Genomic DNA, 12,115 nt, shown 5'->3' on the forward strand with positions numbered 1-12,115 from the left:
ATACTTTTCTTGTTTCTATCAGTTGTACTTTAGTATACATGGTATTGGTAAAATTGTTATAATATGTAAAAGAAAATCCTAAATGGAGGAATCATGCATATTTGTAATAGATTCATTGAATATTTTGACAGGTTTTCACATATTTTAAAGAAATGTATGTCATATGTCAGTTTTGTTTTTCAACAGTTACCAACTTTCAACTTTTAAAAAATAAAGATATGCATGAATTAAAAAGATGAGATTTAGACATTTTGTTTAAAATCTTATCATGGTTTCACATTTCTTTGTGCATATTTCTTTAAACATGTTCTGACTTTTTGTGTTTTTAGTTAAGTGAGAGAGCAAAAGAAAGAAGAGTTCCAGCTTCTAGAATTGGCAGACTTATGAACTATGGGGGTAAGTAGAGAATGTAGTAGCACCATTATTTGATAACATACATGTACATGACATATGGACAAATGTTATAGATAAAGGATAAAAATATATAAAACTTGAATGCATCAATAGGATACAGATGTTTTATTATATTGCATTCCAGACATACATAAGCCTAAACATCGTCCTGAACATGCATCAAATATTTGCCACTTGATGTTAAGCAACCAACCAACAATCAATTAATCAATCCTAAGCCTAAACAAAATACAAATGTACAGTAAGAGACATAACTCAGAAATAGTTCAGCAATTTGACATAAATAGAACAGACAAAATATATAATTTTAACCTGAAATTGAAGCCACTTTGCCAGTCATAAGTTGTTGTTTTGAACCAACTATATTGATGTTAAACTGGTTTACTTTCAGCTTTAACAGCAGGTCTAGGCATGGGAGCTTTAGCTGAACAGACAAGAAGAACATTAGGAATTTCACAAAATGGAGGTAATGGTACACTTATTCACATGTAATGACATAACATGATGGATGTTTTTCTTAAAAGTTTAATGGCCCAAGACCACAATTAATGACCCTGCTTTTCGTTGTTCACGAATATAGTTCCCTTTTATTGTAGAGTATTTTTTCTTTATTTTTTTGCTTTCCCTTTCTCATACATTTCTTAGTTTTTCTAGGGTGGAAATGAAAGGAGAGAGCTGAAATAAACTTTTGGATACATCTTTTGACATCGGATTCGGACTTCTCTTGAACTGAATTTTAATGTGCGTATTGTTATTCTTTTACTTTTCTACATTGGCTAGAGGTATAGGGGAGGGTTGAGATCTCATAAACATGTTTAACCCCGCCGCAATTTTGCGCCTGTCCCAAGTCAGGAGCCTCTGGCCTTTGTTAGTCTTGTATGATTTTAAATTTTAGTTTCTTGTGTATAATTCGGAGTTTAGTATGGCGTCCATTTTCACTGTACTATTATGCATATTTTAGGGGCCACCTGAAGGACATCTACAGGTGCGGGAATTCTCGCTACATTGAAGAACCATTGGTTGCCTTCGGCTGTTGTTTGCTCTATGGTCGGGTGGTTGTCGCTTTGACATATTCACCATTTCCTTTCTCAATTTTATTTTGGATGTTTTATTTTAACTGATTTTGATATGGAAAGAGTGATCCTCACTCGGGATGCTAAAAATGTCAGTACATCAGAAGGGTGATTTTCACCCTCTCACACACCTCTCTGGTATCCAGACCGGAGTTTAAACTAGCTTGGATACTTCGGGGGCCTCGGTAGGTCAAAGGTGTTCCCAGCTTGACCTGGAGATCAATCTTCTGAAATCTCTTCGGGTTGTCTGTTCCCGCCGAGAAGCCCGGGTGGTACCCTTGCAGTCAATCAAGGGGTGCATCTATCCTGGCGGAATCTCGAAGTACATACATACATACATACATACATTAGAAAAAATGGTTTTTCTTTTCAAAACGAGCATGGTTTATTCAATTTTCATACACTTTTCTTCAACTCTCTATGATGAACACATACAAAAACAGTAAGTAATGACAACAAGGAACACAGAGGCTAATTTAATAGACAGCAAAAGCTTTATTGTGTCTTTATTAAGACTTGGCAAATTTCCGGATTGCAAAACAGATGGACAAATTTACACAATAAACGTAACAACAAAGATATAAAATGTATTTTATTTGAATAAAACATGACAAATGAAGAACAATACGATACATATTACAATTATAACATGTAAAACATAAAAACAATCAAGGTTTTTGCAAAAATATTCCGTACTCTTCACTTCACTTGGAAATTACTTTGTCGGAGTTTGGACCTGAAAGAAAGACTAAGAAATTGTTTGTAGTCATTGTTTGTAACACGCACCCCTCTTACAAGAAACATGACCTAGGGTATAAATGTGCGCATTATACATACTAAAAGACGGTACATGTACATGCAAAAAGATTAAAAAACAACAGATGCATGAAAACAGATTAAACAACATTTATGTGTTTACCAATTAAGGCATCAATTGACTATGCTGACTTGAAAAATGTATCGATATGAAAACTAATTATTGAATATTTAAAAGATTTTTTAATTGGTGGTTTCTTCATGAATAGAGAAGATGACAGGCTTTTGTATTGCTGATCCATAATTTTCTCCTTTTCTTTTACAGGTGTGACAGCTGGAGCAATATTAGACAAGTCCAATCCATTTCTTACTGAAGCTAATGCAGAAAGAATTGTAAACACATTGTGTCGTGTTAGGGGAGCAGCACTCAAACTGGGACAGATGCTCAGCATTCAGGGTATAATTTCTTTAAAGAGATGAAACTAGTTTTTGTTATATAAAGTATGCAGCCTTATACTGGTAGATTTTGATAACACATGAAAAAGCATTAAGCAGGCTCGCGGGTAGAAAAATTTCAGCAAAAAATTAAACATTTGTTTTTTCATAACAAATTTTATTTATTACACTATTAGTTATTACTTTATGATATGATACAAAAATTAACCAACTTGGCCCAAGATGACTTTTAAAATGTTTATATAAATTGAAAAAGCTCCAAATTATCTCCCTTTGGTGAAAAAATGCTATTTTTTGGCATTAAAATTGAAATATCTTTTTTTTACTCATTGGTGACCTACATTTATATGCCCCACCTACGATAGTAGAGGGGCATTATGTTTACTGGTCTGTGGCTCTGTTCGTCCTTCCGTCCGTCTGTGGCTCCGTTCGTCCGTCCATTCAGGTTAAAGTTTTTGGTCAAGGTAGTTTTGGTGAAGCTGAAGTCCAATCAACTTGAAACTTATTAAACTTGTTGCTTATGATATGATCTTTTTAATTTTAATGCCAAATTAGATAATTACCACATTTCACGGTCCATGGAACATGGAAAAGGATAGTGCGAGTGGGGCATCCGTGTACTTTGGACACATTCTTGTTTATTATTGTTTTCAAATAAGCTATACATTAACTAAATAATTGTAAAATTTAAGCGATTTCTGTAATTAAGTTTTTTTGGTTTTTTTCTCTCGATATTACCTCTTTTTCTCCTATTAGTTAAACAGAAAAAAGTACCTTTATTCATAGGAATGAATTAAAGTAGAAAAAATCTCACTGCTATTCACAAATGTTCTTAAAAATTTAAATACAGAATTGAAGTCAGCATTTTCTATTATCAGTTTTAAAATTTAAACTTGGGACATTTTCAAAATGTTATTTGACAAGAAGTCCCAATTCATTTATTTTAAAGTCGCCATCACGTAAAATTGGCACCATGTTTTTTGTCAAAATTTTCTTAAATATCGACCGTGTTTACTAAAGATCATGTTTTTCAATTAGCGGAATCAAATATCATTCCAAAAATCAACTACTGTCCTACCTTTTATTGTGTTTGCACTGTATAATCCTGACCTTCACATAATCCAAAATTAATTTGTATGGCGTAATCCGACATTGTTATTACCGGAAGTGTTGCTGTGGAGTTCCACGTGCTCTCCATTTTCTTGTGTCTCTCGGAGCTTTTCCTCATCTTTACATATAAAGCGCGGGAAATTGTATCATCAATGACAATGATATTACCGGAGAGTAACGAATGTTATGGAATAAGGGACCCTCATAGAAACCAAGATGGCGGTTATACAATATAAATAATCTTGAAAAATGTGAAGGTCAGGATTATACAGTGCAAACACAATAAAAGGTAGGACAGTAGTGGATATTTGGACAGGATTTTACTTCCGCTAAAAGAAGAACATCATCTTGAGTAAACGCGGCTGATATTTAAAAGATTTTTAACAAAAAACATGGTGCCAATTTTACGTGACGGCGACTATACAATGTTTCTGGATTGTAAAACATAATTTACTAACAGTCTTATAAATCATAATATTTTTTTCCAGACAATTCTTTAATCAACCCAGAGATAACTAAGATATTTGACAGGGTCAGACAAAGTGCAGACTTCATGCCCACATGGCAGATGATGGTTAGTGTATATGTAAAATAAATATAAAGAAGTCTAAATTGAAATCAACGTTCAAACCTATGATTGCGTTGGATAAAAACCGCAATTTTTATACATATGCATGTAAAACAAATTTCGTTGTTGAGGTTGTCTAAATACAGCACGTGCACAAACAACATCTTCTAAAGACCAAAAAAGTGAAAAAGTATATTTCAACAAAATGCATTATATAGAAAATAAATATAGAAAAAGGGAAAAAATATGAAACTTGTTGAGTATTTTTCTCTAAAATTTGCACAAATTGTATAAGTAATAAGATATTTGTAGGACACTTAAGCGCGATGGTCACGCTAAAGTGTGATGGTCTATGCTAAAGTGCGATGGTGTCAGACGCTAAAGTGTGATGGTTTTTTTTTAAGTGCGTACAGATAACACCCTTAAGTGCGACGGTATGACACGCTGAAGTGTGTTGGTTGAACACCCTAAAGCTGCGATGGTGTAACAGGAATGAAGTTCAGGCAATGGTTTTGTTTATAAATCATGCCGTTGTCTTGTCTTTCTCTTTTGACTTGTTTTACACTAGTCATTTAGTGATCATATATATAGCTTGCTATGCGACGTAAGCCAAGGCTCCACATTGAAGTCATAATGTTATTAGGTGCATACATCAATGACATTTGGTCTTTGGTGGATAGTTGTTTCATTGACAATTACACCTCATCTTCTTATTTGTTTATTGTTTATATTGTATATAAATCAGTCCGTTATTTTTCTCGTTTGAATTGCTTTACACTGGTGGTTTAGATATCCTTTGGTCGTTATAGAGTACTATCTGCGGGGTTATTATACGATAACCTATAGTTAATTACATTAATGACATTTCGCTCTAGATAGAGACTTGTCTCATAGGTAATCATATAATGATACTACACCTCTGGTCGTTAGGTTACTGTCTCAAAGTTGTTGACAAGTATCTGTCTCTTTCACAGACATGATGAACCATATTGAAAAAAAAAAGTTTTATTAAATAATTCAATTATAACTAGAAAGTTAGCTTTATTTCATCCAAGTAATTGACATGGGATTAAAAACATAAATGGAGTTTTTAAATCAAATTTGGACCCTTGGAGTATTTTGCCGTTTTCGCTCTCTTTGACAGTATACACCTTGTCCTTACTAACGTCAGTTTCTATGTTTATGAGAAGTATTTTTTCCCCAGTATTCTGACAGAAATTCGTTTTTTCCTGCCGACACAGCTGGGTCAAAGGTTTGCATTTCTGTTACAGAGGATGATTTTTTGGGAAATGACTCCTCCTCCTACAAACTCTTCTAGCACGGACAAAAAAATGTTCCGATTTGGGATCATTTGTTTCTCTTTTCTTGTCTAGTAAAAACCTTCATCTGCACACACATTCTGGTTTCCGGCATGTCCATTTTTGTTTGTACAAATGGCTTGTAGCGTCATAGTGCTATTTAACGTTGCACATATACATACATTCGCGGAAAAACGCACTGTAGCGCATTGCAGCATCGCACTTTAGCATGTTTCATTAAATAGCGCATGCCATTGCACTTTAGCTTATCAAACCATCTCACTTTAGCATAGGCCATCGCACTTAAGCGTGACCATCGTATTTTAGCGTCCCCATCGCACTTTAGAGTCCTACATATTTATGTGTGAAAATATACATAAATATATCTGTTTTAGGTAATACCACTATACATAAACCTATATCACAGAAAAAAGGTTTTTGGTTAATATTGGATGTGAAACAGTGTAGGAGTTCTGTGAAGCTGTATTTAATTATGTCAATAACCATGTTAACATTACTGTTAGGAAAAAGAGTTAAATTTCATAAACAATGTTTAATAAAGTCAATGGGTATATATTTACAAAAGTCAATACTATCAATATGTCAATCCCAAATTTGGGGTCTAGTAAAAGAATTCAGATATAAATATGAAATTTTTTTCTAATAAAAAAACTTATTCAGAAAGTTTTGAGAAGGGAACTTGGAAATGACTGGCAGGATAAACTTGAGTCCTTTGATGAGAAGCCATTTGCTGCAGCATCTATTGGACAGGTTCATAAAGGTATGCTCCATGATGGTAGAGAGGTGGCAATAAAAATACAGGTAAGTGATAATGGTGCATTTCACACATGTTAAAAGATACAAATCTAGAGAATAACTTACTTATTTTCTTTTAATACTTTCAAGATGTACTCGGTTTACACATCTGTAAAATTTGTTTCATACAAAAATAAATTACAGTTTTAATTACACATCTGTAAAATTTGTTTCATACAAAAATAAATTACAGTTTTAATTATTGTCTTAAATGCTATTGGAACAGTTACTTTGCCTTTTTAACAACAATATTATAGGAATCTTGTGACTAAGTGATATTTTTTACAGTATCCAGGAGTAGCTAAAAGCATTAACAGTGATATAAACAACCTGATGTCAGTAATTAACATCTACAATATTCTACCTAAAGGTAAATTAATATTTACTCTAGATCTGAATCATGAAATACATACCGTAGCTAATATTTTGTGAACTTCATATTTACATTTAAAAATATAAATAAGCTGGAAAAAAAAGAATTTTGACATTCCTCTCATGAAAATGCCTTGGATCATCTCACTTGAGTTGTATTTGAAATACAAATGTAGGGCGAAGGAAAAAAGACTAAAAAAATATTCAGAGAACAGTTGAACCAGTATATGGTAAACTGAAATGGTTTGAATCATTTATTACATGTACGACAAAATAATATCATTTAACATGCATGTATCCATATAAACTTGAAAAGGCAGTTGTACAATAACTTGTCTAATAGTCATTTGACAGTCTGTTTATACAAAAATATACATGATTTGATGAACCTGTGTTATTTTCAGGCTAAAATAACGATCATGTGATAATTTCTTAGATGATTGTCATTGGTATAAGTGATAATTTCTTAGACGATTGAAGTTGAAACTAAGACAGTATTAAACTTATATGTCAGATGAATAAAGGTTCTAGGACTTCTAGTTTGTGATGCTAAAAAGTTGGAATCTTGTTTAATTTTTAGAAAAGATCTGAAATTTATCAAAATATGATTAGTATTGTGCTTGTCATTGGTTAAATTACAAAGCTGGCATTATGTCGGTATGAACTTTTTGTAAAAAATGGTGTATGGTTTTCTTGCTTAAAAAACAGTTTTCCAAATTCACATTTTTACTTTCAGGTCTTTATGTAGAAAATGTGATGGAAGTAGCCAAAATAGAATTAGCATGGGAAGTTGATTATGTGAGGGAGGCGGAATGTGGAAGAAAATTCAAGTAGGTACATCTAAAAAATCATACTTTATAGACACTCAAAGAAAAAAAACAAAGCTTTCAATTGTCTTCTTGATAATATTATATCCCTGACATTAATAGTGGAGGGGACAGTATAATTTTCATCAACTAAAAATTGAAGATTCATGATATTTTGTTCCAAGCTTCATGTGAGAGTACTACACCTTGTGATGCCTTTCAAATCCATGGATCATCCACCAACTGTTTACTGATTTATAATTATAGGGATGTCAAATTGTTTGTTTATTTCAATTTTCAGGTGATTAAAGATTTTTTCAAGTTATATGTATTTTGTTGAAGTGAATTTACTTACTACACTCTGAATATAATGTTTTATTGATATCCCATAAATTTTAAGTGATTGAGAACTTAAATGAACTTGAATAATGGTCTGTCTGAATATAAATTTTTAGAATTTGAAACGACCCCCACTGAGTTTTTTTTTCTATGGTTGATTTGAAAAATCTTGTCTTGCCCATGAACTCATTTGTGTGTAAAATAAATTCCATATTGTACTTTGTACATTGATCGGTATTTTATTTTTCAGGAATTTTTTAAAAGATAATGATAGTTTCTATGTACCTGAAGTGATAGATGAATTAAGCACCAAAGAAATATTAACAACAGAATATGTAGAAGGTTTACCTTTGGATCAGTGTGTAGACCTAGACCAAGAAACCAGAAATAAAGTGAGTTATTGTTCATATCATTGTATATTAGTAATAAAGTGACTAACAGGGCATATAGGATTATATAGAGCTCATACTAGCTGTCTAGATTCCAATATAATCTTAATGTTGTGCTTTTATGTTTTGATGTTTCACTTCAAGTCAATTTTTAACAAACAAATGTTTACTTTTACTTCAATTTACGCTTTATATGACCACGAAATTTTTGACGTTGATTGACACAAAATTCATTACGTTATCATTCTTTTCCGATGACATTTGGTTTCCAAACAATAACTTGAGTTCTTAGACAACATTCATCCTGTGTCAGTAACTTATGCTTTGTCAAATATCTAAACAAAATCCAAATTCTGAGCTATATCAAGCTAAAATGTAGTGTCCATACTGACCCCAACTGTTCATTGTTTGACCTCTGCTGTTGTATCAAGCTGCATCCCATGGAGAATTTTAATTTGGTTCTTTTTTTTAATTTTTTATTGACCCCATATTTTCTAGACACGCAATTCTGATACTGAAGATTTTTTCATTGGTACCAATTTTCGTGGTTTGAAAAAACTGTCTTTTGAGTTGATATTTGATTTTGCGGTTTTGCTAAAGTCAACATACAACCTGATAGCAAATTTGCAAATTCATTGTAACTTCAATGGTTGTTCATTTGTACTCATGAAATCCACTTAAATTGGTATCCAAGGAATAGTAATGAATCCACAGTAGCTTATTCTTAGCGAGCTGTGCTCAAAGGGAGATAAGTTCCTACATTCAAAGTAGAAAATGTGAGTTTATTAAAGATGAAAATTTCATTATAAGTAATGACTTCAGTTATATTCTGAAACCTTCTTATGGTCAAGGAACAGTAAATGGGCTATGTCACTGTTTTTGCTAAAATTTTGCATACAACCTTGGCTTCTTAATATGTATGTTGCTTGTTAAAACTAATTATAATTGATTTTGAACATTTTTGTAGATATTGATTCTACTGAAGTACCTCTGAACTTAATTAGCAGATTCATTTTAGGCCTAGGGGTGTGCCATATACCAAAATCAGGTCACCCGGACTGAAGTGTTACCCCTATCTAATATGTTGAAGTATATCCTTCATGTCCAGCTTATAACTTTTCTACCATAAAAGTTTCACATACATACATTTACCAAAGGCAGGTCAATCTTTGATCGATTGACATCTTGTACATTACTTTTGTGTGTTAAAACTTGTGTTGACTCATTTTGCTCAGTGTTCTCCCCAGGCCCATGTTATGATGTATAATGTTGAAGAGTGGTCCTATCAGTCGTTGTGCAATACCTATATTCCTAGCCAACGAGGATGGTCACCGGTGATATAATTTTAAAATCTTATGCTGGTGAAATTTTATCTAACTTGTCAAATCCTGGTATAAAATTTTAGTCAAATTTCAACAAGCACATTGATAGTTAACAACAGGTGATAGATTTTCCTGATGAGGCAGATATGCTAAGTCTTTGTTTAGATGTAAGCTTGTAAACTAGCAAATTAAAAAAATACATTCAGTGTTTGTTATTAAAAAAGCAATCTGTCTAGGTTATTCATGAACATAATAACATTGGTATCCACATACATATTTCATATAATATTTTGTGAAAAAAAAAGTATCGTTAGATTGTAGCTTCCCATAAAGCTCATTAAACCACCTTTTAATAAATTCCCATGATAGATCAGTGATATTGTTGTCTTTTTTCAAAACTACCTCTACCGTTTTTTATTGGGAAAAATGCATATTTTTTATTGAAATTGGGAAATTTGTATATTTTATTCTGAACACATCTCCGATTTTTTGCTGTCCTTTGCTGTCTTTTTGCACTGTTTTTTCATGTATATTTTGGTTGTCAGACATTTTCAACCTGAAAGATACTTTTCAGAGAGGGGAAAGAAACAGAAGCAATGATAGTACTTAATACATTCAAAACTACATGTGTTACAAACACCATGATGATTCTGATCAGAAAACTGGATCTCAAAAGTGCTTTCTAATATCAAAATAGTAACATGAATATGATATTTACGAACATTACTACCAATGCCATCACTGTTTGGGGAAAATGTAAAACTTTTTGGGAAGAATTTTAAGCCATTGTTTTCAGTAATTGGGAATTTTCTCTAGGGGAAAAGGCCGAATTTCGGCTGTTATTTGAGGCAAACAATATCACTGTAGATGCATTTGCTTTTCATGTCGCCGCCATAGTGGAGGACGCATTACGTTTAACCTTTGTATTTGTGTCTGTACGTCCAAAAATTGGTTTCCATTCCACCAGTTAAAGGGGCACTAGCTGTCAAATTCATTGTAACCGATTTGACTCAAATTCTCATATTTGGTTTATAACCATGTAAAACATTTATCCAAACTATCAAAAGTCTAAAATAAACAGTTTACAGAGCATGGGGTAGATAATATATAGGTTCGTTTCGTGTGTATTTTAGTCCAGACGCCATCTAATTAACTATCAATTTGACCTCAGATGACCATATAAGCGATGTAAACAAAAATAAAGATATGAATAGATTAAACCAACACGTGGAATTGGATTTTTATAGGTCTGTTTGATTTTATTTTATAGATTAAAAATAGATGTTTCTCATTGTTTTTAACCATATAAGAATGATTTTATGTGCATCGAATTAGTAATCAAATGATTTACCGTAGTTTCACTTTCATTGTTGACATTCTTTTTCTTTAAATAACCAGTACACGTACAATGCATGCGTTGTTAATCTCTAGCTAGGGGTTAACTTGAAGTTCACATGAATACCGGTTAGAATGATGATGACGTTTTCACTTGCAAGTGAATCAGTCAAAAATTATGTTTAATCGCTTATTTCAACAAAATTAAAGGAAATTGATTGTTAAAAGCAAATTATTATTTCATTATTCCAATTCGATTAATGATTGATTTAAAAAAATCATACTTTATTTTTTTATATATATCGTAGCTAGTGCCCCTTTAAGTTTGCCTTATCCAAATGTTATGAAACTTATACACAATTCTAATTACCACAAAACATCAAGTTTGAATTTTGGTGGTGTGACTTTCACTATTCTAGAGTTATGCCCCTTTACAAATGGATTAATTGCTAAATTTTAATACGACCGCAAAAATTGAAAAATATTTGGTCGTATATTGGTATCACGTTGGCGTTGTCGTCGTCTTCCGAAGACATTTGGTTTTCGCACTATAACTTTAGTATAAGTAAATAGAAATCTATGAAATTTTAACACAAGGTTTATGACCACAAAAGGAAGGTTGGGATAGATTTTGGGAGTTTTGGTCCCAACAGTTTAGGAATTAGGGGCCAAAAAGGGCCCAAATAAGCATTTTCTTGGTTTTCGCACTATAACTTTAGTTTAAGTAAATAGAAATCTATGACATTTTGACACAAGGTTTATGACCACTAAAGGAAGGTTGGTATAGATTTTGGGAGTTTTGGTTTTAACAGTTTAGGAATTAGGGGCTAAAAAAGGGCCCAAATAAGCATTATTCTTGGTTTTCGCACAATAACTTTAGTATAAGTAAATAGAAATCAAGGAAATTTAAACACAAGGTTTATGAAAACAAAAGGAAGGTTGGTATTGATTTTGGGAGTTGAGGTCCCAACAGTTTAGGAATTAGGGCCCAAAAAGGGGCCCAAAAAAGCATTTTTCTTGGTTTTCGCACCATAACTTTAGTATAAGTAAATAGAAATCTA

At 32.4% G+C, this 12,115-nt stretch overlaps 1 protein-coding gene across 2 annotated transcripts in view; it reads left to right on the forward strand.

Annotated features, from left to right (window-relative positions):
- Positions 1-12,115, forward strand: part of LOC143068078 (atypical kinase COQ8B, mitochondrial-like) — a 52,267-nt gene that overhangs the window by 17,121 nt on the left and 23,031 nt on the right. For both annotated transcript variants that reach the window (XM_076241825.1, XM_076241824.1), the window contains exons 4-11: positions 330-396; positions 806-880; positions 2,569-2,700; positions 4,298-4,383; positions 6,357-6,497; positions 6,780-6,861; positions 7,600-7,693; positions 8,259-8,400. In XM_076241825.1, the coding sequence (XP_076097940.1) occupies positions 330-396; positions 806-880; positions 2,569-2,700; positions 4,298-4,383; positions 6,357-6,497; positions 6,780-6,861; positions 7,600-7,693; positions 8,259-8,400 (819 nt within the window). The remainder of the gene's footprint in view (positions 1-329; positions 397-805; positions 881-2,568; positions 2,701-4,297; positions 4,384-6,356; positions 6,498-6,779; positions 6,862-7,599; positions 7,694-8,258; positions 8,401-12,115) is intronic.

Source organism: Mytilus galloprovincialis, chromosome 3 (assembly GCF_965363235.1).
Source record: "Mytilus galloprovincialis chromosome 3, xbMytGall1.hap1.1, whole genome shotgun sequence".
Classification (NCBI taxonomy): Eukaryota; Metazoa; Mollusca; class Bivalvia; order Mytilida; family Mytilidae; genus Mytilus; species Mytilus galloprovincialis.